Source organism: Barbus barbus, assembly GCF_936440315.1.
Source record: "Barbus barbus genome assembly, chromosome: 6".
NCBI classification, from domain to species: Eukaryota; Metazoa; Chordata; class Actinopteri; order Cypriniformes; family Cyprinidae; genus Barbus; species Barbus barbus.
This window is the reverse complement of record NC_136734.1, coordinates 31,636,537-31,662,938: the sequence shown is the minus strand read 5'-3', so window position 1 is coordinate 31,662,938 and position 26,402 is coordinate 31,636,537. Positions and strand designations below refer to the sequence as shown.

The following is a 26,402-nucleotide window of genomic DNA, read 5'->3' as shown; positions in this document are numbered from 1 at the left end:
GTGTGTGTGTGTGAGTGATAAAAATTCAGATGTAACCCCCTTTGTAATTTTTTACATTTTCATAAGAAATTGAATTTAATTACAATTTTTTTTCTCAGTACCTGTAACTGATTTGTTTATTTTGTAATTAAATTACGTAATTCCGTTACATGTAGTTACTGCCCAACACTGAACATGAGACAAAATGTGTAATCATTCAGTTAATTCACCCTTAAGAATCACTTGTTTTTGCCTTCAGGTCAGCGTTTTTAATGAGAACACCAAGAAATGTGGGTGACTGGTGAAACATTTTTAACGAAACAATGAAACACAGCATGGAGGCTTCTGATTTGAATGTAACACTGAGACTCAAAAAGTCCCTAAAAAGCAGAGGTGGGACCAAGTCATTGTTTTGCAAGTCACAAGTAAGTCTCGAGTTTTTGCATTCAATTCTCGAGTCAAGTCCCGAGTCAAAATAGGCAAATCCAAGTCGAGTTGCAAGTCCTCAACTTTTAGCTTCAAGTCTTAAACAAGTCATTAGTGCTCTTTGCCCAAATTAGTGTCTCAGTATTAATTACCATATCAAATTTATAGTAATTTATATCAGGAAGTCAGGTAGAATATGTTTTACATAGTTTAATTTCATGTGAGATGGGTGCCCTTAGTAAAACTACTCAAGTTCAATTTAGGGATTGTGCCAAAATAGGACAAGCACTGAAAAAAAACCACTGCACTTTTATTAGTAACAGAATAACAGCTGCAATATTTTGCATGTGTGCATAAAAAGAATATATGCTTCTAGGTGTTATATCTAAGCCAATGAGCCAGTATTTGGAATCTCAATGAAACAGATTTAAAAACATGTAAGCAGAAACACAGAAAGAACTGCTTTGAAAGAACTAGAAGAAATAACTACTTTACATGTGAGAGGAAACCTGCAATATGGATGCAGACAAACTCATGAAGACAGTCATTCAGAAATGCTGTGCTACCATTCTTTATAATTAAGAGTAACAAAGACAAAATGTTGTATGTTAAATGTTAAGTTTATAATATGCATAGTTGATTGCTAAATTTAGGGGCTATGTGCTATACAGATTGATTTACAACACGTGAATTCAATTATCCCGAAATAAATAAAAGGGAAATGAGTGCCTGGTGAAGAGGGAGAAGTTATATATAGACTACAATTCACAAATCATTTTGTGAAAGAAACACTTTTTCAAATTATATTTTTTAAATGATTATTAGGCCAATTGCCGCTTTCTTTTTTCTTCTTCAAATTAGAGCTACATTTTTTGCAATGATTAATTTTAAATCTAGCTTAAATAAAGGTTTATCTAATAATTATTTTGCACCAAACTTTAAACCACTAATATTATGTACTAATACTAATACTAATAACTTTAAACTCAGATTTAAATCTTGATTATGGATTAACTTTAAACTTGGACGTTTGAATAAAATAAAATGCACATGCAATTAAAATATGCAACTGATTGAACAAAAACAGTGGAGATCTGACAAAAAAAAGGTCTCGGAGAGGTGTTTACCAATAAAAATGAAAATTAAAGCACATCGAGTTGGCAGAGCTGCGAGGGTCGTGGCGGTCATCTCGGTTCTTTTGTTGTAAGTTATGCTATTACTCCATTAATTTATACTAGCATATACTGTATACACTCTAAAAAAAAAGGTGCTATATAGCACCAAAAGTGGTTCTTTGGCTCGTAATCACAGGGGAACCACTTTGGTGCCATATAGCACTTTTTCTCAAAAATGGTGTTCAACAGTGGTTCTTTGGCTTTTAATCATAAAACAAACTCTAGCATATTCAGTTGTCAGACACGACTGGAACTTCAAATGGGACCGGCTTCTATGGTCAGATGAAACTAAAACATTAGCTTACAGGGATAAAATTAAAATTACAGGGATAAAAAAGTACCCCATGTGTACAATGTGTACAATACTGCTGTATTTTTGATGTTGTGGACCTATATTTCTGCTGGAGGTCTTGGACATCTTTTTAGACACATGGCATCATGGATTCTAATAATAATAATTTGTTACATTTATATAGGGCTTTTCTGGGTACTCAAAGCGCTTTACATAGAAGGGGGGAATCTCCTCAACCACCACTAATGTGCAGCATTTAATTCATAATGATATTTCCCCCCATTTTAAATTCTTATTATCCAATGAAAGGTTAGATTTTTGTGAATTTTTTTAAATAAAAGATCAAAAGGATTAACAATGCAGATTAATTTTCACAGCCTTCTTTGATCATATTTACCAAGGGTGCCGATATTTTTGGCCATGACTGTATCTGCTGGCCCATTATATTGAATTTACAATTGCACCTTTACTATTTGTGCAACAGATATCTAGTAATGTTTAGAAATTGCTAGTAAAATGTTACATTTATTTCTGATGCACACTTTATTTGTGCCATTTTATTAGTGAAGGTAAAGAGTAAAATGATTCTGTTTGGTTTCAGCATGAAGCATTGCAACATCTATGTGTGCACAAAACCAAAAAAGGTTGAGTTGCTTCTCTTTAACAGATGTATTTTAGGCACATGCATATGAACCATGTGGTATAATGACGGTGAATCACTTTTTTCATAGCGCCTCTTTCTTTCTTTCTGTCATTGGTCTTCTTAAACCCTCCTGTACTGTCAGTTAGACACTGCGTCATTCAGAGAGGAAGTAAGACCTGATGAACTCCGGTCTTACTAAGACCATTACCAGTGACAGATTTTAAGAACAACACGTTCACAAAGGGCGGGTTCAGCTGTCTTAATTGAGGATTATTCTTTGGAGCATCTTTACAGATTAAATTAAAAGTAAGAATATGACATTTTCTTGCCTGTTATGTTCATTCTAATTTGAGTAAGTGATACTTTTGTTACTGTACTCATATTGTTGCTTACTAAAAATAGGGTCTTTGTAATAATTCTTTTTATAACATAGACATGTTTTCATGAAATGCCCAGTTTATGTTACGTGTCATTTTATGTATATATATGCCCATATATTGGGTAGTCTAATTAAGTTTTTGAATGCTTGTTTACCTGATAAAAGTACCAAAAGAAAAAGTATTTGAAAGGAATAATTTTACTTTTTTCAGTCTTGTCCCTATGCATCTTAATCGGTGTCTGTTTTCACCAAGTAGTGTTGGAAATAAGTAAACTATTGTTTGTTCTGGTGAAGGAAGTTACACAGGAAATGCATGACAGCCCGTCAAATTCTACATGGGGCTCCATTTAGCAGTTTCATGTGTTAGATATTATTCCACTATGTCAGCTCCACCTTCAGTTTTGGGGGAAGAACAGGAAAGTTTTTTCTGACTTTACTGAGTCAGTGATCTTTATGTTGTGGATGCAAGCAGTTTGGGAAAGAACAAAATGTCTTAATGTGAGATAACTGTTTAACCTCAGCTCCATGTCTTTGTTAACTTTGCAGAACGCAGTGGAAGATGTCGTGCCTGAAATGCCTGAAGTACACCATGTGTGTGGTGAACTTCATATTTTTTGTATGTATCCATTTTCAGATTGTCTCATCATTATAATAGACAATGGCTTTTCATACTTAGAACTGTTCTTCTCAGGCCATTCTAAACTCTGGGTTTGGCCTATAGTTTAAATGTTTAAAATGTTCAGACTTTAAATGTTCAAGGTTTCTCTTTGGTAAAACATTTGCATGTTTTCACTTACTGGTAGGGGAGGGGTTGACCTTCGTGAAACCGCTTACCTCAAAAGAAAAAAAAAAGGGGGAACTCTCATATATAAACAAAATAATAATAACCTAAATATATAAACGCAAATTATAACACAAATTAAACTTAAGGAGAGCTCTTCTGTCTATTAAATATTAAATATTAGGCTATTTATTCGGATGCTTTGAGGATTAAAATTAAATGTAAAATAAATTTTAAACCTACAATCAATTATACAAATATACATTTTGTAAATAAAACTTACCCATGATCAAAATATTACTGGACGAATTCACAGCACGTGACCTGTTGATATAATGGACATCAGTTGGGCTTCTTGCAGTCTATGCCACCCAGTTCTCCCTGAATAAGTTAGACAAATAGACCATTTTTGGGTCAAACAGCAGGAATAAAGCAGTTTTATAACTTTGAATTGTTCATTTTCCCCTCAGACAGAGGGGACACTTACTAACTGCTTCGGAGTAGAGTCTCATAACTTAGGATGGCTGTGCTAACCCTCTTTTAAAATCACAATTGTGACACTTTGTTTTACCTGGCATTAAAGCAGGGTTTAAAAGGTGCAGTAGCAACTCTTACACTCTATTACACTGGAAACGAATAAAGCACAAAGACTTCCTGTCTGTTCTTATGAGGCATACTGAAAATATAAGAAACACATGTCTTGACGCTCTCTTGTTTGGTTAAAATCACCATTACAGGTCTGTGGGGCTACCGTCTTTGGACTGGGCATCTATTTGATGACATCCTCCAGGTTCTCTTCCCTACTCCCCAGTCTTCAGGCTATAAACATCGCAAACGTACTTTTCATCACTGGGATCATTATCACCTGTGTCTCCTTCTTAGGCTTTCTTGGAGCCCTGAAGGAAAATCGTTGCCTGCTTATATCTGTGAGTCTCAAGCAGAACATTGTTAGCATCCATCACTTACACTTGCATATTCTCTGTTGTCCACTAAGTCTGATAATACACCGGGCAACTTTTGTTAATGTTGCCATCGACGGGCAACCAGGTGAGACACAGGGCCCATGACCGATCTAAAGTATCCAGATAGAAATTTGTTGCCCATTCTCAGTGGGAAAGTGCCCAGGAAACACTGCTGACAAAAAGCTGCCCCGTGTATCGTCAGCCTAAGTTGAACTTTCTGGGTTGTTTAAAAAAAAAAAAACTCAGTATCTCTCTTTGTTTGGTTGGTTTAGTTCTTCGTACTGTTGTTCATTCTAATGTTGGCTGAGCTAGCTGGGGCCTGCTTTTTGCTGATGTACGAGACAGAGGTAAGAAACTGGATTTGTATAAGAAAGCAGAGTACATGTGAGGAAAAGTTCATCAGACTGTGCTTTTTTTACTCCCAGACTGAGCAATTCATTGATGAAAATCTTAAGAAAGGTTTAGACAAATCCAAAGGAAGCAGACGCAATGGAACAACTGTTGAAGATGACTGGGACAAAGTGCAATTGGCTGTAAGGGCATCAGAATATTATGTTTTTTTTCGTTTGTTTGTTTTTACAGGCACACATTTGTTCTTAATAAATACAATCAATTACAGTTTTTCTTATAAATCAACAGTTTCAGTGCTGTGGAATCAAAAACCATACAGATTGGGAGACACTTGTACCAAAATCGTGCATCAACACTAGAAATGTAACGCGTTATTGGCCGGAGGTAATACTGAACTTACATCCATCTCTATATGAGCTATATAGCAAAACAATATTAATGAAACAGATATATGGAGACGCACATCAAATATACACATCTGTGCAGCTGATTTAATCTTATATCACATGTATTGTCTTGATTGTTGCATTTAGGGTTGTTTGACAAAGCTGAAGAACACATTTGAAAACAACCTCTTGAACACAGGGATCGGCGTCATTGTCATCTGTGTTATTGAGGTATGAGTTTCCATGAGGCTTTATGTCTTGTCATAGTCACCTTAGCTCAGTGGTTTTCAAACCTATCCTGCATCTTTTGTATGTCTCCCCTATCAGACACGCCTGATTCAACTCTTCAGCTCATTAGTAGAGACTGCAAGACCTGAATTGGATGTGTCTGACAAGGGAGACGTACAAAATGTGCAGGGCAGGGGTGCTTCCAGGACAGGTTTGAAAACCACTGCCTTAGCTAATTGAAATAACTTGTATGAGACCCCACATAACAGATTAAAAATTAAATGATTATCATTTATAGGACATCAGTTTTGTTTAGCAGCTATTGCTTTACACTTAATGCAGATCAGCACTAGTGTAATATGATCATTAAAGGTATTTTTATAACCTTGACTAAACATAATCTCTCCTCTTGTAGGTCTTGGGTATGTGTTTCTCAATGACCCTGTTCTGCCACATAAGTCGAAGCGGGTTAGGATACAAATGATCAAACACAATGTTTCCATATTTCACAGTTTGTGTTTTTAATAACTGTTGTCCCACAAATACCCAAAGACAGCCAGTAAAAGATGGCTCGCAGTTCTTACACGGATGCTTGGTTCTATAATATGTATATGGTATGTGTCCTCTAAGAAACAGTTGTACAAATCCATAATTAATGTAACTGCATTATTGTTATTATTGTATGAATTACAGTTATTAGAACAGTTAAATCAGAACTGGTTAAAAAAAAAAGCAGTATTATTTTGCCTTTGGCAATCACAGCTTAAAAGGAAACTTTCTAGGGGGTTTTAGACACTGAATTCACCCACTTTCATCTGAGTGTCAAGTTATAAAGAGGGTGTAAGATAGATTTTCCATGATGATCATCTTTACACAAAAACATAATGGCATATTACACTGTATACAAGTAGTCATTCTCTTGCACGTCATAATTATTTTTGACCTAATATGTTCCTATAGACTATAATTGACTTATGTAGACTATAGAAGAACAATGCAAAAGCATTTATTTCTGATCACTTCCTTTTCTGACTAGCTGTAGCAGTGACTAAACCATGTGATTTCCTAGAACATGCACACAGTGGAAACCACACATGCTTATTTAAAACCATTTACACCATGCATATTTTTGCCTTTTCTTTTCTCTGCAAACCGATGCAAATTAAACTAAAACAGAATGAAAACGTTATCTCTCCTTTTTGAAACATTAAGGCAAATACCAGCATTATGCTTGTGGTTGACAGAGGAAGTGCCCACAATAGCAAATCAACACTTCCTCTAGTATTATAGTCATGATGGGTGGCTTGAAATGCTGCTTTCGGTTATGAAATTACATTCACCAAAGATAAAATATGTATGTTGTCAACAGCATTGAAAAAAAAAAAACAATGAAACCAAACATCAGAATTCAACAGTTTTATTTTAGAACAAAATCCTGTCTCCACAATATTTAAGACCCAAAAAACTAAAACATACTAAGATTTCCTTTACACGTTTTAAAATAATTTTGTTCTTTTTGAACCATCACACAAAAAACAGAAACAAATAAATTTAAAGTAATCTTTTCTTAAAAAAAAAGTAACTGTACACGGCAGAATACACCATTTTTCGCAAACACCCCCTAGACCTCTTCAACTATACACATTATTGCAGTTCACCTAAAATATGCAAAACTAATCTTTTTAAACTAAATCGATCTTTTGTTATATTCTCTGTTCTGAAAAACGGTGGCTTGTATACCAATCTAAAGTTTCACTCTTTCGCATGCGTGCCCTTGTGCAAAAACAGAAACTGAATCTCATATACTGATTATCTTATTTTGGGCTTAATGGAAACTATAAAAGTGTGAACGAATGAGGTGCTTGCAAAGATACAGGTGGGGGGGGTATTTGTCCCACATGTATCCAGAGGGACGTTAAAGGCAATGCTGCAAATATCCAAAGTTGGCAGAAGTAGTTACTATTCTAACGATCTAGAACCAGTTATGGTTTCTCATACAATAAATGAGGCTGGAATTTGGTGGGGAAAGCAGTTCCTAAACCAGAGTCTAATTCTATAGAGGTTTCTCGGCTGTTGTTTTAAAGCCACATAATTCATTTATAGCTTTAATTGTATACATCTCAATAGGACTAGCTGTGCATCCAAATCTGTACAAAAATAAACCAATAGTCTTGCTTTCTCAACCGTTACGAATAGAGAAGAGCATATAGTGCCATCTACAAATGCTTGATAACGCAATTACCTCCTTTTGTACTCAGCAATATTATTACCACTGGTTTCTTAAGAAAATCCTACACTTGGAGTACCACATCAGCATTCTACAAGAGTCCAGAAGCACTTCAGTTTCTGTTAACCACAGAGGAAGTGCGTAATCAAGCAGAAATATATAGAGATAGCCAGGTTCGTCTGAAACTACAACATATTTCCATTAGTCACTGAGGGAATGTGAAACCATCTTTCATGAACAAGAGACACATAATCAGTCGCCTAGTGAATCTTCCATAGGCATCGTGTTTGGAATGAGTACAGCTCAACGGGGGACCCAGCCCCATTCGAATATTGCTAGATAAGAACCAAAGCTCTGCCTTTAGTACAAGTGTCAGTTATGAATCAATAAGTTACATATATTAAGACTCCATTAAAAGGACAGATGGAAAATGTAGATCACATAAGGCCCCATCATTGTAGGCTTCAGTCAATTTCAACTATTGAAACCAGCTGAATGGGAGGAAAAGGAACATTAATATTGCTATTAAACAGCACGACTGTTTTGCAAAGACATACTTTTGAGTGTATAAACTGAACTGAAAGAAGAATACGGCATCCAGAAGCACTCCCTCACCCCATGCTACCACAAATTTGATCTGAAGGAAATGCTACATAGTTTCTGTGCGCTGCAGAAGGGAAAGACCATCTCTTAAGTTTGATCGTCTCACTCAAAACTAAAACTAGTCGATTAACTAGGGGTCAGCAGCTGGTCTAAACTTAGCAGCCTTATTTAAGAAGTGTATTTTCTTTGAAAACTGCTTGATTGCTTCAACCGGAACTCCACATTAAAGCTGCAGTGTGACCGCGAAATAAAGACCATTTATGGACATTGTTCTCAGACACTCAAAAATGACAAGTTTCAAGAAGCAAAACCAATCAACATCCTCCAAACTAGCGCTCAACACTATCTGAATGTAGAGCTGTTAACAAAATCACTTCAGCAGCGGTTCTTAATTCTTTTCCTGCTGAACCTCTGCTTTTTGCATTTTGGAGGTCTCCGTTATTTAACACACTGGATTCAGATCATCAGCTCGTTAGGAGGGAGCTCTATGAACCCTGGACTAAGATTAAGAACCTCTGCACTTCAGTATCTCCAAGTGTGAGTTCAACAGCATGGGCAGCAAAGGCGAACGGTTAACCCCACCACATGTAAACACAATGCATTAGTTTACAAGTCAGACTGGGATGAAGTGTCAGTACTAGTTCACCAGTCTTATGGTCACCAGATGCTTATGGTCATCATGTGCCATTTTAGTTTAGTTTGTGAAAATTTTACTCCGTTTTAAAACGAACAATCATTCGTGTTTTAATCCAGAAAGCAAATGTACTCATTTCAAAGCAACAAAAAATAAAAAAAGTGTATTTTTCATTCCCCATCACTTCAGGAAGTGCACCACTGCTTTGTGCCATTTTCTTGGAATTTCATTAAGCTACACAATTTAAAGCTCAGCGACGTATAGAGAAAGCACAAAGGTAGAGCCAAATCAGAGGCTCTATTTTTTTAAATATCACAAATGCACAGCACAATTATTAAGGGCACAAGTCACAGGTATATCTAACCAAATCTGAGACCAATATTTTCCATTTGAAAAATTACAGAATTAAAGAGATGCCAAAACTGCAATGGGTGTATGATCATGTTTATGACCATGAACTGACTGCGAACCAATCTATGAGCAGGGTCTCTGTGACTGATGTAGATTAATAGTCATCAACATTGTGCTTCATTGTTGGCCAATGAAGATAGAACAGAGAGGAACGCTACTTTCATCTTAAAGTAAAAAAGGTAATGTGTAAGCAACCATAACACATTTTGAAATATACCTCAAAAAAGGAGGTCATTAAGATTGTGCCGATACATTGCTGATATGATGCTTGCATTTCGAAATCCATTAAGTGTAGTAAGAGAGCACGGTTTATTTTCTGCTTCTGTCTTAGAAAGCAGCTAGTCCAGAAAGAATCTGACATTCTCTACAGGCAGCTTTATGGAGGAGCAGCTGGAATGGAAAAGAGGAGGAAGGGAGCATGAATGAGTAGATAAATGTAATGTGTTTGACTATATGTGTGACCGATTAAGTAATTCGGGTGCTCTAAGGAATGTGTGGAATAATGAGAGGAACTCTGAGGAACTCCATGCTGAGATTGATGCTGCACAGCATCTGGGAGACGAGTGGATCGTCTCCGGCAGTCTCACAGAGGCATGAGGCGTGTGGTGTGAAGGAAAAGCGGGTTCAGGTCCTCGGCGTGTACAGCACGGTGTAAAGAGGGCTCAGAGGCACTCCGCTCAATTTTTGGCAACAGATCCTGGACCTGCTCGATGCCCACCAAGATCTGAAGTGCAGCAGGGATGAAACATGAGGCTATTACTTAATCTGACATAACAGTGCTGGAAAACAGAGAAGGGATCTGGTTATTCTTACCTGTGGGAAGAGAGGCCGTTCGTCGCGTTTGAATTTTAGACAGTCGATGATGAGCCTCTTCATTGATTTAGGGCAGTTACTGTATAATTTACTGAGGTCTGGAGACAAGTAGCCACGACCCACCATGAAAATAATCTACAGGAAGAGAACAACCAAAAATCATAGTTAACGTCTGCTTCTGTGCTCCAAGGAAGAAAGTCACACAGTCAACATGAGGTTGAGTAAATTATGACAGAATTGTTATTTCGAGCTTGAACAGAGAAGGACAATCTATCAGAGTGGTGGCATATGGCTGACCTGATCGCGGTTGTTGATATTCGAATAAGGCAAAGTCCCAGAGATCAGCTCATAAAGCACCACTCCATATCCGTATACATCTGACTGGAAGGTGTATGGGTTAGTGTCTTGCATTCTGATCACCTCAGGGGCCTGAAAAACAACAGAGTTAAACAAGTTGCACAAATGTACTTCTCAATAATAAACTCCGGATTAAACTACTTCACATAAGTGGCAAGCTAGTATTAGATTAATTGATGAATGAGGCATTGAGCTGGGTGATGATTACTCACCATCCACAGGATGGAGCCACTGGGCTGTTCGACCTGCTGAGAGCCACTCCAGCGAGACTTTACTGTGGCCAACCCAAAGTCACCGATCTTTACCGTCCAGCCTTCGTGCAGGAAGATATCTGACACATGAGCTCAGGAGTATCATGTAGAACTACAACATCACTAGAGAGAATTTTATTCCAGTAAATCATCAACCTTAGATTTCCATCTCACACCAGTACTTTAGGTAAATCAGACAATTCTTTATTTACAAGCATAAAGACTGAAAGTGGCTTGGCAATCTACTAGGACATTAAGATGCAACTATAATGCCATCTACTGGCAGCAAATGAGTTAAATCTGATCAACAGATATCTCATAATACAGACAAGAGCACTGCTAATACATTATAGAAAGGATACTATTAGATTTCAAGTCCCGATGAATGATATTCTTGGCATGAAGATAACTGTTAAGGAAAGATAAGAAGCAAATTATTTACAAAATTGAGATTTTCTACACTTTATCTGCACTCTATAAATCCAAGCACTATTAATAGGTAGTACAATCATAACATTGGTGGATTTAAGATGATGTGCTAATTTTGCATATGAGTGCGTTCTTGTGACTGAGCTGAACAAAGAGTGCCATTAAGTGCAGTCTTCTGGTGTGAGCAGCTCCTTAAGATGTTTTTTTTATGAAGTTACAGTTGTTCTTTGTTATCAGAATTCCAAATTACAAACAGCGTTCCACTATTACTTATTCAGGGTGCATGTACGGATCATATTTAACCACACTAGCTGATAATATAATAATGATCTATTACTGGTTGGCCTGAGTGTGTGGGAGACTGATAAAATCTGTAAGGAAATTATGCCTTTTGGAAAACACACTATTGAAAAGTTTGGGGGATGGTATGATGCTTTCAAAGAAGTCTTGTATGTTCAGCGAGGCGACTTATAATATAGTATTAGGGTAAACGTTCATAGATATTGTTAATAATAGTTGTTCATATTAAAATATGAACTTAATATATGACTAGTAATATTTATTAAAATGACAAGATTTTTGCTAAATAAATAGTCTATGAAATTTATTCAAAATTGTTGCTGTGCTCAGTGTGCACTCTTTAAGCTCTTCTACATTGAACGTTTTGGCAACTAGCATCAACTTCTCCAGACTGTAAATCTGTGGAAAATCAGGGCAAAAATCGTGTAGTGTATTCCAGCCTTAAGAGACGATAGATCAGTTGACATCCATTTAAAAAGAGGCTTCATAATGAGGCTAGTTTCTGTGTTCATCCCATGAATGAAATGTTTTATTTGATTTTTGAATGTTACTTGATCTTTGAATGCTGAACATGGACTAGTATAGATGTTGCAATGTGCTTAGATGACACTTCACTATGAATATATAACTGATCAAATTGAATGCCTTGTTGCTTGATTTTAGTGTTCTGTTTTTTTTTTTGTGATTGACTTTGTACCTTCAAAAAAATATATTTTTACAATTATTCTTTAAAAAAAAATGTCCTTAAAATAAACAAGAATTTTTAATAAAACGATGTGAGCTTAATGGGAACAGGGGTGGGCTTAAAGGGTACAAAAATGTACCCAATAAGCACAGACAGACGTTTTGAATTTAATGATGTATATCTTAATTTAAATGCTTTTGTCATTTAAAATAAAATTAAATATTTTTGTGTGAGAGATTCATATTTTATTTTAACAACTTTTTGTACTGAAAACAATATCTTGTGCACTAAAAATGTCTGAAAGTAGATTTTGGTGAGCTTAATAGGTACGTTTACCCTACAATTTTAAAATAACAGTTTTCAATATGTTGTAAAATGTGATTTATTTTTGTGAAGGTAAAGCTGAATTTTCAGCAACCATTATTTCTTATGCCAAACTTTTTGACAGTAGTGTACATTAACATTTTATAGAGTTTTGTTACATTAACTTCATATAATTGGCACAGCATGTAGCATTTGAATATATAAAAAAAAATAAAAATAAACAAAAAAAAAACTTACTCCATGCCCTGTGCAGTCTGGCGAGCAACATCGATACGGCGCATGGTGTCAAATTTGGTCTCAGTAACATGCAAGTGGCGGTAGAGGCTGCTGCCTTCACACCACTGCGTGATAATGGCAAAATTAGGCTTCGTCATGAAGCCCATGAACAGCAGAATGTTGACATGGCGTGTTTTTCTGAGGAGCAAAGGTCTCAAATTAGTCATACTGAACAGATGATTTGAACTGGAGATTAGCTGGTAGCAGCAGATGACATTACTAATGCAGTAAACCAACATTAATGAGAACAACTGTTACATTGTTATCATCGGCAGTCATTTAATCTAGGATCGTGCAGATGACGACTTACCGTAAAACCTGCATCTCATTTTTAAAGGCCTGGAGCTGCTCCGGTGTGGGCTCTGTCACTTTAAGAATCTTGATAGCCACGTCTCCATGCCACTTTCCTTTATAGACGGTCCCAAAAGAACCTGCTCCAATCCTCTTTAACATGGACACCTCCCGTGAGTGCACCTCCCAGTAGTAACTGGAGTCTCTGTAACCTCCCCGATGCTAAAAAACAAAAATTGTTAAAAAAAAAAAAACTGATTGTAGCTACGTCATCTGGGCTTCCTATCAAATAAGTCACACACTCACCACTTTCTTTTTATCATCAGATGAGGATTGTTTTCGTTCCTTGGGCTCAGAAGGGGATTTGGGGGGTCTTCTTCCTGGTGACCCTAGGTGGGGTGGGCTAGTGGAAGGCTTGGAAGAGGACTCTTGCCCTGTGGACAACACTAGAATATGAAGACCAGTTCACACACATGGAGATGTGTAGTTATTTGTGTTATTGTAATTAGAAATGGATAAGAATAAAAAGTGTATGTAGTGTAATGTGGGTTCGTAACAAAACACATGTGTGCTCTTGTGAGAGACAGGTAATCAAAGTGGAAAAAATGAGAGGGAAAAAACAATGAAGAAAAAAAAAACACTCACCCATTGTGCTGATTTTGAATGACTCCTGAATGAGAGTGGGGGAAAAAATGAATAAATACATGCGATGGAGGACAGATGATCAAGGAGGTATGCAGAACCTCCACTGTCATATTCTGTGAAGTAACATATCTTTACATTTCATGTCTAGCCAAGCTAATACTCCAGACATAGGGACAGTTCACCCAAAAATGCATTTCCTCACCCTCTTTTAATTTCAAATCTGCATGACTTCCTTTCTTCCATGGAACACAAAAACAGAATGGTTGACTCTGCTCTTTTCTATGCAAACTTTTTAAATGCTGGTTTTTTGGTTTCAGATATTGACAGCCACTTTCATAGTATGGAAAATATCAGTGTGAAAACTTGGTCTAACATCACCTTTTGGGTTCGACAGAAGAAAAAAAAATTTGGAGCAAAGAGGGTGGACTTTCATTTGTTGGTGAACTGTTCTCGGGAACAAAAAATGAGAAAACATGTGGACTTGATGAGCCTCTAATCCAGTCTCTAACCTCCATGAGGCAAGCAGCGCCAGGCTCCAGCGTGCTGACCATGTGGACGTTGGGGGTTGAGGTGGAGCGATGCCTCTGGAGAGACTGGCCATCCTCTCCTCGCATGATCAAACAGAAGCTTGATGGGGTAGACAGCAGTTGCTCTCTAAAACAAAAAAACATACATGTCGGCTAGTGCTACATTTCCCCCAGGGGATCAACAAGTAAATGTATTTATAGGTGAAGTTAAAGAGTACCCAGGAGAATCTGAAGTTAAGGGAATGTCGCTCTGTGAAATGGAATTGGTGGCCGGATATATCAATATCGAAGGGCAGTCTTCTGTATTAGGAACACACCTGAGAGCAACAGAGCACCAGTTGACAGTGGTGTAATGCAACGAAGTAATAATACTTCGTTACAGTACTTAATTATTTTTTTGGGAGTATCTGTACTTTACTTGAGTTTTTATTTTATTTTCTGCCAACTTTCACTTTTACTCCACTACATTTCCTAATTAAAATGTATTTTTACTCCGATACATTCCCCGAAGCATATGCGTTACTTACTACAAAATAAAGTCGAATGACTGAAAGCTAGCAGGTTTGACTAATCAGTGGTCTGGAGCTTGCAAGTTAGACTCCTAGACCTCCACTCACGTGCAAACAAGTGCGCATACAACCGCGGACGGTTTATTTCCCACTCAAGTCGAGGCTGGGGTGTGCTGTGTGATATACAGTATATCGTCTGCAATAATATGGTAAGTCTTGATGTAATGATGTGCGATCTGACATTATTGAGTATAATCACCAAACCACACACATGTACGTGATTTATTGTACGTCTATTAAAATTCAAGGCATTCTAAATCATACAAAAATGCTTCTGTATGCTTTTTATATTTATATAATTTAATATAGTTAACTTAATCTATAGCACACAAAGAGTGCCGTTGTTTCTTCAGATATCAGCATGATAAATGTAATAATCATTTTATACAAGTTTAATAAAGTTAGCATTAAATGACTTACATTTTAGACACAATATTGCCTGTTTTTGCTCAATTTTGCCAACGAAAAGAGTTCCAAACAAAGATACCAGCACTGTTTTGCGTCTCTGAGCAATGGACGATGCTTACTTATAGAATGAATCAGCTTTTGAACGAATTGGTTGAATAAATGATTGAGTGATTCACACATTAAAGGGTTAGTTCACCCAAAAATGAAAATTCTTTCATAAATTACTCACCCTCATGTCATTCCAAACTCGTAAGACCTTTGTTCATCTTTGGAACACAAATTAAGATATTTTTGATGCATCCCGTGAGCTCTCTTACCCTCCCATAGACAGCAAGTGTCCGATCAAGGTCCAGAAACGCAGCAAGGACATTGGTAAAATAGTCCATGTGACATCAGGGGTTCAAACATAATTTTACGAAGCTACGAGAATACATTTTGTAAATAACCTTTAAAAAGTTTTTTTTTTATTTTTCCTGTTTGTAATTATTCACCAGGCTGTCACTTCTAGTTGGATGCGTGTGGACTCGAATGTCGTGGCATGTAGCATAATCAATCATAAAATCAGAATTAGCCACCTCGTAAAATGTGTATGAATTGCCGTGAGATCGGGCTGGCTGGCCTAACAGTTCGGAATTAAATCCATATCCTACCTTTTCTTGTAACCCGATAAAATCATTCCATGGTCGTTGATGTTTAATCCACACGCATTTCTGAGCATGCCTGCTTGTTGGCATTTACATAAATCCACAAATCGTTCTTTTAGGTTAGGCTATTTCATTCAAGTCAATATAAGCCATAATGCTATGTCTAGCATTCTTTTACATTACTGAGCATAGCGAATAAATTGGTTGCAAAACGGTATCCACTCACATGTTTAACATTTAGTCTGCTTATTACCACACTGCTGGTGCCACAAGGGGGCAGTGTGTCTGTAATTCTAAAATTAATACAGTCACATTACTATATGCAATAGCCTATATGAGATGATATAGTCCATGATAACTAGACTTTATACAGGTGTTACTATAACGATTTTGTAAATGGTGATCAGCGATAAAATAGTGATAATGTGGAAGTTACTGCCTTTTGCCTTGGTGTGACTTCTCACTTTTTTCAGACAACGCAAAGGCAGAGTACATTAACTTCAAAATAGTGGTAAAAATCAAGTTTGAGTTCACAATTTTTTAATGTAGATAATTGTCATTACTAAAACATCTAATTGCCAAATTTCCACTGTCCTACCTATAATTAATTTGTCTGGACAAGTAAAAAAACTTTAGTAATTTTTCTCAGTTTCACACTCTAGCGAGTTAAGGTCTTTGCCTTTGTAGGGCAGTATTATTTATATATATATATATATATATATATATATATATATATATATATATATATATATATAATTTTTTTTTTTTTATATATATATGCACCTTTTCCATTTACTCATACTTACAATACTTAAGTATGTTTAATATAAAAAAAATATATATATACTTAAAATGTATATACTATATGCTTTTCATACTTAAGTACAATAAATATCACATACTTTAAGACTTTTACTCAGGTAATATTCTAAACGGGGACTTCAAAAAGGTTAAGATATCTGTACATTTACTTGAGTATGGCTTTCAGGTACTTTATCCACCACTGCCAGTTGAGTTACAAAAATGACGACAAGCACACATAAACAGACAATTTCATTCAGAACATACCGTTTTGTCACGGTGTCCATATCCACACATACTGTAGGGACTTTACTGCTGCAGTGCTGGTGAAATTTATACCCACACGTCTGACACCTGAAGCCGTTGAACAAGAACTTGTGGCAGAAGTCACAGTAAGCTAATTTAAAGAATGTTTTACGTACCTGTGAAAACAAGATTGTGCCATTTAAGGGTGATGCTGATTTGGTGACTCGCAAGTTCATGTTGATATGTTCACGTTAATGTCCATTCAAACGTCTGAGGTCAGTATGGTTTTTTAAATAATACTTTTACTCTGAGGAGTTTAATTAAACTGTTCGAATGTGACAGTAAAGAAATATATCCTACTCTTTCACAGTTTCTATTCATAAAAGAATCCTGAAAAAAATATGTATCACAGTGTCCACAAAAATATCAAACAGCAGAACTGTTTCAACATTGATAAATCTTACTCAGCATATTAGAATGATTTCTGAAGACTCATGGAATACTAAAGACTGAAGTAATGGCTGGTGAAAATTCAGCTTTGCCATCACTGGAGTAAATTACATTTTAAAATTAGAAAATAGTCATTTTAAAATCATAATAATATTTCAGAATGGTATTGTTTTTATCAAATAAATTCAGCCTTTTATTGATTTATTTTTTCAAATGCAATAAATGAGCATAATTCATGCTATAGCATAAATGTTAACCTCAAACTTGAAATTAACCTAAAATTAGCTACAAATTTAATCTATTAGAATGTTAAGAGCTGTAGTGCAAAATAAAACATTAAAAAATAAGCATACAATGTATTAATATGAACCAAGATAAATAATTGCTGTGGAATGTTGTTCATTTTTAGTTCATCATAACTAATGAATTTTCTAATGTTACAAATTTAACCTTATTGTAAGGTGCAGAGCATGATCTGTGTTAAAATAATCTGTATTTGCTCGTCATAATCATCCCACATACACTTTCCAGATTATTTGCAGTAAATATTTTCCAGTACTTCAACATTATCAAAACAAACTCCCAAAAACTATGAGGGCCTAAAAATGAGAAACTAGCTTTGCTGACTCTGTTGTGCAAGTACACTTACGAAGTTGTGCATGGTAAGAGGAACATCGTCTAGCACTTCTACCAGAAGTTCTTCCCCTACGAGGGGTGTGATGTCAGTGTCCCATTCTGTAAGTCTCTTCCGGCTGGCCAAAAGAAGAACAAAGTCAACTGAGTATAAACTTACTAAGGACAGATTTTTTTTCATTTTAAGAGCCAAATTCTTAGGCACACCTACCCTTCAAGAAGGCGAAAGACAGCACAGCAGTCCTGGCTTAGGCCTCTGACTTTCAGGGCTTTATCTAGGCTATCATAGACAGTTTGCCCAGGCCGAACATTTACCTGAACACATGGTCACATAGTGCTATCAATGTCTGATCACAAACACACAACCTCTAATTACCAATATATACATACACAGATTATATTAACTATTCCAAATGTTCATTAACAACAATAAAAGGACTTTTAAACAAATCAGACTCCAGTAAATGAACCCTCACCACCGTCCGCTGCTTGTTGGGGAGGTAGACCCGAATGGTGCCCCCACCTCGGGGTGTATCATCAGGGCTGGTTTCCCCCGAGGAGGAACAGGAGGAGGTGTTGGACATGGTGTCTCCAAAAGGGCAGTGAGGGACTGGCAGTGCTGACACTCAGTTGGCCGCAAGAAAGACTTACACACCAGGGCAAAGCAGGAAGAAGCCCTCATCTGGAGCCTGGGATGGAACAGAGTGTGTATGTATGTGCATATATAAATAAAAAACCTCCCTCACACGAACATGTGATTGCTGCTGAATATTTGATATTTTCAAAATGACAGAAACATTTATTCAATGTCAGAATTGATTAAAATGTTTATTCAAAGCTGAAAGTATTTAATTAAACAGGACAACCTGGTAATAACACACTCTAAATTGGTTGCCAGTTGAATTTCTAATTCAAAATTCAGCACAAAAACACTGCAGGCGTGGTCATTTGAAATTACACTGTACCGAGAAAAAGCAAACTGATAACTCAGAATCATATGTCAGTGGAGCTTGTAAGTGAGTGAAATAAATATTAGTTCCTACACTGGTCGTTTAGTGTGATAAAACCAATATGAAATGGATGTAGAAGGAAATGGCCCAAATAAAACATATCCACCGTCGTTCAAACCCCTTTCAATATTTTAGTCTATAATTATAGACTATAATTTAAGTCTTAAGGCTATCAAACTCTGAAATGAAGCCATTTAATCCAGACACGTAGGAACAAGTACTTCAGATTGAACGTTTTATTATATGTAATGGAGTATATGGGCTTCACAATCTTAAACCACAAGTATTGTGCATACTGGAAACCACTGCAGTTGCACCATCGTGCAAATCTTCTCTTGCACTTACATCCCCCAATATAACTACAAAAAAAAAAAAAATTATATATATATGCTGTTACACGTGTATATTTCTGACATGGTCGTGAATATATATATAGATAGATATACACACACCCACACACATAAACATCTAAAACTGCAAGGAATATACACACAGATGCACACAATATCAATTTCAGAAACATCCACGACCTTGTTTTGTACATATATATATATATATATATATATAATAGCAGCAAAAAAAATCCCATTTCTAGACCAATCCTCTGTGATCAATCCTTGTTCAAAAGCGCTTAGAAAGGCAAAGTAACACCCCATCACTTCATGTCACATCTGCAGTATAAACGCAGGATAGAGAATGATAAAGATGTTTTACACAAACACCTCCCTCCTGAAAGTGTAACCACAGAAATGTGCATCAGCCTGCAATGAAGATGAGCTGGCTGGGTTTAGCTAAGAGTGATGTGCCTGATCATTTGATCTGCTCTTTTACTTTCATCACAGGCCATGCACTCCTAGCTTGTTCAATTTACAAAGACATTACTCAATATTTTGACTTAAGTATAAAAGCATATTAGCTAAATATAGATCCTTAAGTCCTGTCAGGTGCCTTTTTCGTGCTGAAGGAGGGAATGCTGTTTTCATAAGGCGGAAAGGGATTAGACGACTAGCTGCTAGCTAGCTAGTGTTGCTAATGCTGTGTAAAAGTTAGAAAATTTGTCTTAATCCGAATTTTGCAACCACGGCGGTATGAATTAACCCGATTTATACCTGCGAGTAATATTTCTGCAAACTGCGCAGCCCGTTCGCGAGCCTCTCTTAGCATTTTTCGCTTCAAAGTAAATACTCACCTGAGACAGCCATCTTGAATTCTCTCAGTCTCAAGTCGGATCAGCAAAGAATTTCAGGGAAAGCGGAACAGCGAAAGCTCGCGCTCTGATTGGTCGAGAGCTGTGAATCGAGCCACTGATTGGTCATATTTTGTGGCACTTTATAGCAAGGGAATGAGAAAGGGGCGTGTGCTGCGGGTAACGAATGTGAAGTATTTCCAAGCATTAAAGAAACCTACACAGCTGCTACATACACTTTAAAAATGTTGATGTTTGTGAAAATCAAACAAAACAGTTTAAAGCTAAAACTCCGTTTAAATATTCAATACAAGCCAATTCATAAGGAATAATGATAAACAATAAAAGCATAATATAAAACAAACAAATGTAAAGCACGTTTTTTTTTAAATGTTCAGGTTACATTTAATTTGCAGAAGTGACAACATTATAATACTGAAAGAAATTCATCCATCTTTTTAAATGTCACAACTAAATGTAAAAAAGACTGCTATGTCGGTGGAATTACATCAGGGGTGCCCAAACTCAGTCCTGGAGGGCCAGTATCCTGCAAAGTTTAGATCCAACTTGCCTCAACACATCTGTCGCAATGTTTCTAGTATGTCTAGTAAGAGCTTGATTAGCTGGTCCAGGTGTGTCTGATTGGGGTAGGAGCTAAACTCTGCAGGACACCAGCCCACCCCTGTATTACATTGAAAATGTCCATTTTGCCAGAACAACGCAGGTTTCTCATGAGTACATTGAGCTATTCCACACTTAAGAATTTCCTCTTTTTGGCAGTGCGCGTGTAAGAATGGAGTCGCCACTCAACATCTGCAGTAGTCTCGTTCTCCAGTGTGCCGAGCTTGATCATGTACACTGAAAAAGGAAGATTAAACACAAATGATTAATGCGCAGAGAACATAAGTGCCTTTTCTGAATTAACATCAATTTATCTAAAACCAAAAAAACAGAGCTGCTTACATTTCATCTCAAATCTGGGTCCAACCTCTGTCAACTCAACGTTCTTGTGATCGGTTTTCTTGTAGGTATGGTGTCTGCAATATACAAAGTCATTAAAACCAATCTTCTTAATTGGTCTCAAAACCTTTAGAAGAACAGTTCTAACAGACCATCACTCACCTGAAAGAGATGAAATCATCTGTATTTGCAAATGTAATAACACGTCTGCTATCCTCTTTGGGTACAGGAAACAGATACTTTAGGATGTTAGAGACCTAGAGAGGAAAAAATATTTTGCTTTCAGCAAAATTCTATTACTAAAAAAAAAAAATCAGTAAAGCCTAATCTCTTTCTCTCTATCACTGGTAAGACAATAATTGTTTATTTTATTAAAATAGGAAACTGAATATTAAAGACTTTACACTACTGTTCAAAGAATTCACTTATACTAACCAAGTCTGCATTTATTGGATCAAACTGTAAAAACAGTAATACTATGAAACATTACAACTTAAAATAACTTTTAATATAAAATGTAGTTTATTTCTCTGATGGAAACGCTAAATTTTCAGTCTTCAGTGTCACATGATTCTTCAGAAATCATTCAGTCCTCAAGAAACATTTCTTTTTCAATGTTAAGCAATTGTACTAAATATTTTTGTGGAATCTGAGCTACATTTTTAAAGGGGTTATCGAATGCAAAATTCACTGAGCCGCTGAAGAGGCAGAGGATTAACGTTACTTTCGCTTTGAAGGGAATGCGCCGATCCCCGATCTACATAAATGCATCTATGTTCCCTTGAATCATTCGTGATCCAGCTTTATCTACAGAAGAAGTGAGTATAAGGGTGTTTATGAATCTTTGCAAATCACCTTTCCTAATAATGTGCTAGTTAGCCAGTTTTGCCTGCTGAAGTTTAGTATGCTCCATAGATATATATATACCTAGATGCCTCATTATCGACTGTTTCTATGGCCACGATACGCAAGCGATCCGCCATTTTTGGAACGGTCTGCGAATCTTTGAGCACATTGACTGTGTGCGTCTACAACAGCAAGTTATACGCTTGTATATCTTTGAATATTCATTGATTATTATGGTGAATGCGAGATGACCTTTACAGACCTTTCATTACGACCCTAAAGAATCATATCAACTTGTGTAAAATGGGCATCCAATGACCCCTTTAAGCATTCTTTAATAAATTGAAAATTTAAAAGCACAGCATTTATTTGAAATAAAATTATTTTCTAATATTATAAATGTCTTTACTGTCCCTTTAAACTATTTTATGCATTTTTGCATAAAAAAATAAAAGTATTACATTGTTTAAAAAAATATTACTGACCCTTTTGAATGGTTGTGTGGATGAGAAACTAACTGTATTATTGTTTCCAAGGACACCCAAAGTTATTTCCTGTATAACTCACCCTTCGGCCAAGACGTGACGTGAAGTTGTGGAAGATGAGGTGAGGGAAGGCCTCGGACATGGTGCCAATGTCTGGAACATCATGTCTCATTACCACATTATACAATGTGAAGTAGGCTGTCGGTCCAAAAGGAAGGTGACACACCACCAAACCATCTACAGAAGAAAGATGTAATGTAATGAAATAAAAGATATAATGTGCCTAAAGTAAAAAACTGCACATTAAACTGGATATGCAATTAAAGTGATTTTAAAAAAAAGTTTCATAATATACCAAATGTTTACCAGGTATTGATACACTGTGCACTAAAACAGGAAACAAATGAAAGCTACAACAGTCCATACCTGGTTGGCCTCTGGTCTCGTGAATTATGACAAGATCACTGACATTATTCGCTTTGCACGTATGTACTAATGTTTTAACTTCATGGTTTCCTCTGTTCATACGCTGGGCCCCTGGAAACATCAGCTTCATTTCCTGCAAAAAAAGAAAGAATGCACCTAAATAAACCACTGACAGGCGACGGTTTAGCTTGCGTCATTATGGTAACATGAACATGCAAAACATCAGATTAGAGTTAACGACGTAAAACTACATGCATTCACACAAAGAAACACTTTATCCTTACTGTCGAATAATAAGATTATAATAATAATAATAAGATTTAACATACTTTGGCAAACATCTTGAGTCTAGAGCTGGGGTCTCTGGATGTTGTGACCATAACTTTGGGGTCTTCCACTCCTGCCCATTTGTACTCATCATCCATATGAGAACTAACACCTATATAATGTCACAAAATATGTTTACATATGGTAGCAGATAAAACAGGTTTCCGATATAAGTGGCAGAAAAAAAATAGTCACCTTCTCCACCCTCATCATCAAACTCCAACAGTTTCTGTATGTCTAAAGCCTCCTTCCGAACTTCGGTGGGTAAAAGTCGATTTTCTGCAAAAGATATGAACAGTGTAAAATGAGAAGTGGTCAAGCATAATAAATATCAGACAGGTTAGGGGAGTTTTTGTAAGGTAATTAAGATATGGCTGGAGTCTCACCATCTAAAGCTGATTTGAGCTTCTGTTTCTTCTCTTCAATAGTGTACAGTCTGTCCTCCTGTGCTTTCCTGTACAGGTATTCCTTTCTCAGTCTCACCTCTCGCCGCAGCTACAGCACAAAATACAGTTCAGAAACAAGATGAATTGTAAGAAATACACTACTGTTCTTACTGACAGCAAGATTTTGTTTTTAACCCTTGTGCATCAATAAAAAAAAGTTACACTTAGGTCCATAGTGGACAAAAATGTCCATGTCAAAAAAAACGGTCATAAAAACTGGAAGCTTGTGAGCACAGACTTAAGTTTGGTCTCATTTTAAAGAAGACCCATGGCAGATTATTGTTGAAAAAGTGATACCAAAAAAAGTTATACAGGTTTAAGCTTATGAACATTGTTGAACTCTAAACTTGCTAGAAAATCAAAGCCATAAATCTAAACAAGTTGTGTTCCAAATTTGAGGTTGATATCTCAAAAAATTAGCTTTCAGTAAAATTTTGTTTGACGCAGTACCAGATTTTCCCCATTAGATGCCAGCAAAACTCTGCTGCTGCACACAGTGCTTGGATTCGTGATTTACAGTAGAGTTTTTCTTTCTCAAATATTAGAAGCACACACACTTTTTTTTTTTTTATGACACACATACAAACCACACTTTGACATCTATACCAACACACCCACACAATTATAGCTGCATTATTTTCCAACTGGCTCTATAACATGCAGAAGCAGAAAACAGGAATAAAGCGAGTATTTGCTTTATAGACCCTTTATAGACCAAACCTGAAAAATGGCACTATCAGGTAAAAAACTGTAAAAAATGAATTTTTGAAGCCTTGCCAACAGAATGAAAACCTATTAACAAAAACTGCATCATTTTACAGTTAAACGGCACTGCAATTAAAAACAGCAGTTTTAATGGGTTTCAATGGGTACATTTTTGTCCAAACGGTGCTGAGTGTTTCACTTTTTTGTACCTAGTGTAAAATAGATTTATTGAAGGAAATGAGGGTGGAATATTAAAATTCCAATAAAAATACATGCCTGAGCCAAAATTTATGCAGTTAGCATTAACACAGGCAAAATTATCAAAAAAACAAATCTAAAATGGACCAAATTGTCCATAAGGGTGCACAAGGGTTAAAAGGAGAGCATGCTCACCTAGTCGTCCAGAAAATAGATGTACAGTCTAAAAAAATCAGTCATATTGTGAAATATTATTACGAATGAACACTGTTTTCTATTATTTTTAAATGTAATTTAGTCATATGATATCAAAGCCAAATTTTCAGCAGTCATTACTCCAGTCTTCAGTGTCAATTAATCCTTCAGAAATCATACTAATATGATGATTAGGTGCTCAAGAAACATTATTATAGATATTGAAAGCAGCTGATTGTGAAAACCATGACATATTCTACAGGATTCTTTGATCAACAGAAAGTTGTAAAGAGAAACGGTTTATTTGAAATATCATTTTTTTGTAACATTACAAATTAATATGGTCACTTGTGATAAATTGCATCCTTGTTCAATAAAAAATTATTTCCATTTAAAAAAAATCTTACTAAACCTACACTTATGCCCTAAACTGCAAAAGATAAATCAGAGTTAGCAACGAAGCTACCAAGACATGAGAAGAAGTACTATATTCCCATGGAACCTAAAAGTCATAACGTGGCTATGGCCAAAGAATATTTAGGTAATTAGTTTTTTTTTTTATAACAAATCACACTAACGTTATCTTAATGTGTGTTCCTTTATCTATCACACTTTATGGAGCACTACAACACAAACAGGAAAGCAATGACTGGCTTGTAGCGCGAGAGAATAAACGTTAAACCACGTTAAAATAATTACAATAATACGTCTAAAAAATTTGAGTTTATCAGGATAATTTAAACGCGTTATGTTGTACTTACCATTTTGAACAACTACACGTGACAATTCAGCCTTACAGTCTACTATCACGACTTCCTGTTGGTCAATCCGCTCATCCAATCACTGACAACGAACAAAAGTGTCACGACCTTTCTTCTTCTTCTTCTTCCTTCAGCTTATAGGCGGTTGGCAAACTAACTTATAGTGCATTTCCGCCACCTACTGAGTGTGGAGCAACAATAAAGTGTATAGTAACAAGATAATAATAATAATATATTCAAATTCTTTTAATTAAATTTGTGACCTTTACGAATTCTAATAATAACTTGAAAACTTGTGAAGAATTACTCAATAAATTCTGAATTGATAACCCACTTAAACCTATATCCTTAATTTGATTTTCTAGTTTTAACCTTTCATATTTCTCGTGCATTCTAACAGAACATGCTCTACTGTAACTATAAACCTGACTCATGTTTCCCTATAACTTTTAAAGAATGATTAAGAGCCGTATGACCTATATGGAGACGAGAAATAACCACATCTTCCCTCCTATTTCCACAAACCACTCTCTTATGACCTACTTCTCTTTCAATTCTGTACAAGTGTCTTCCCTTTCCCTCCTTATCCCATCGCTCTTGCCAGTAGCCTTTAATTACTCTTTTAATTATTCCTTTAACCTCAAATTTGCTTAAAGGAATATTAAGTCCTATTTCAGTATTTTTGAATGTCTTCTTAGCTAAAAGATCTGCTTTTTCGTTTCCTTCCACCC

The 26,402-nt window shown here is 36.1% G+C and overlaps 3 protein-coding genes across 8 annotated transcripts; 1 reads left to right on the top strand and 2 right to left on the bottom strand.

Moving 5' to 3' along the window:
• Window positions 1–2,649: 2,649 nt before the first annotated feature.
• On the top strand, window positions 2,650–7,180 carry LOC306871718 (leukocyte surface antigen CD53-like). 2 transcript variants are annotated; one of them, XM_079419833.1, is made up of 8 exons: window positions 2,650–2,821; window positions 3,441–3,510; window positions 4,413–4,601; window positions 4,910–4,984; window positions 5,063–5,170; window positions 5,277–5,372; window positions 5,522–5,605; window positions 6,018–7,180. In XM_079419833.1, the coding sequence occupies exons 2-8, from the start codon at window positions 3,454–3,456 to the stop codon at window positions 6,084–6,086; spliced, it is 678 nt and encodes a 225-aa protein (XP_079275959.1). In that variant the 5' UTR covers window positions 2,650–2,821; window positions 3,441–3,453; the 3' UTR covers window positions 6,087–7,180. The 2 variants fall into 2 exon arrangements, with proteins under 2 accessions (XP_079275959.1, XP_079275960.1); XM_079419834.1 differs by having other exon boundaries at window positions 2,656–2,867; window positions 6,018–6,783.
• On the bottom strand, window positions 7,004–20,367 carry LOC306871716 (serine/threonine-protein kinase A-Raf-like). 4 transcript variants are annotated; one of them, XM_079419828.1, is made up of 16 exons: window positions 20,326–20,367; window positions 18,603–18,815; window positions 18,338–18,441; window positions 18,143–18,245; window positions 17,065–17,219; window positions 14,594–14,692; window positions 14,358–14,502; window positions 13,849–13,873; window positions 13,510–13,649; window positions 13,223–13,425; window positions 12,874–13,050; window positions 11,261–11,307; window positions 10,860–10,978; window positions 10,588–10,719; window positions 10,291–10,425; window positions 7,004–10,201 (listed from the first exon to the last, which is right to left on the bottom strand). In XM_079419828.1, the coding sequence occupies exons 2-16, from the start codon at window positions 18,708–18,710 to the stop codon at window positions 10,061–10,063; spliced, it is 1,833 nt and encodes a 610-aa protein (XP_079275954.1). In that variant the 5' UTR covers window positions 18,711–18,815; window positions 20,326–20,367; the 3' UTR covers window positions 7,004–10,060. The 4 variants fall into 4 exon arrangements, with proteins under 4 accessions (XP_079275954.1, XP_079275955.1, XP_079275956.1 ...); XM_079419829.1 differs by having other exon boundaries at window positions 13,510–13,637; XM_079419830.1 differs by lacking the exon at window positions 14,594–14,692.
• A 235-nt stretch (window positions 20,368–20,602) lies between these two features.
• Window positions 20,603–25,755, bottom strand: LOC306871247 (U3 small nucleolar ribonucleoprotein IMP4-like). Of its 2 annotated transcripts, XR_013784318.1 has the most exons (10): window positions 25,672–25,755; window positions 23,753–23,861; window positions 23,562–23,645; window positions 23,369–23,478; window positions 23,040–23,172; window positions 22,696–22,850; window positions 21,445–21,539; window positions 21,286–21,359; window positions 21,014–21,180; window positions 20,692–20,869 (listed from the first exon to the last, which is right to left on the bottom strand). XR_013784318.1 is itself a non-coding variant. In XM_079419042.1 (9 exons), the coding sequence occupies exons 1-9, from the start codon at window positions 25,672–25,674 to the stop codon at window positions 21,068–21,070; spliced, it is 876 nt and encodes a 291-aa protein (XP_079275168.1). In that variant the 5' UTR covers window positions 25,675–25,740; the 3' UTR covers window positions 20,603–21,067. The 2 variants fall into 2 exon arrangements, 1 of the variants encoding a protein (XP_079275168.1); XM_079419042.1 differs by having other exon boundaries at window positions 20,603–21,180; window positions 25,672–25,740.
• Between the last annotated feature and the right edge of the window lie 647 nt (window positions 25,756–26,402).

Coding starts and splice junctions, on each gene's coding strand:
- LOC306871718 (XM_079419833.1), top strand. CDS start 3,454: ATGTCGTGCCTGAAATGCCTGAAGTACACCATGTGTGTGGTGAACTTC. Junction 3,511..4,412: donor TGGTGAACTTCATATTTTTT/GTATGTATCCAT, acceptor TCACCATTACAG/GTCTGTGGGGCTACCGTCTT. Junction 5,606..6,017: donor TTGTCATCTGTGTTATTGAG/GTATGAGTTTCC, acceptor CTCCTCTTGTAG/GTCTTGGGTATGTGTTTCTC.
- LOC306871716 (XM_079419828.1), bottom strand. CDS start 18,710: ATGTCCAACACCTCCTCCTGTTCCTCCTCGGGGGAAACCAGCCCTGAT. Junction 18,246..18,337: donor GTCTTTCGCCTTCTTGAAGG/GTAGGTGTGCCT, acceptor TCTTTTGGCCAG/CCGGAAGAGACTTACAGAAT. Junction 10,426..10,587: donor ATATCAACAACCGCGATCAG/GTCAGCCATATG, acceptor CTCTTCCTGTAG/ATTATTTTCATGGTGGGTCG.
- LOC306871247 (XM_079419042.1), bottom strand. Junction 23,646..23,752: donor GCTCAAATCAGCTTTAGATG/GTGAGACTCCAG, acceptor TATCTTTTGCAG/AAAATCGACTTTTACCCACC. Junction 21,360..21,444: donor GATGATTTCATCTCTTTCAG/GTGAGTGATGGT, acceptor TGTATATTGCAG/ACACCATACCTACAAGAAAA.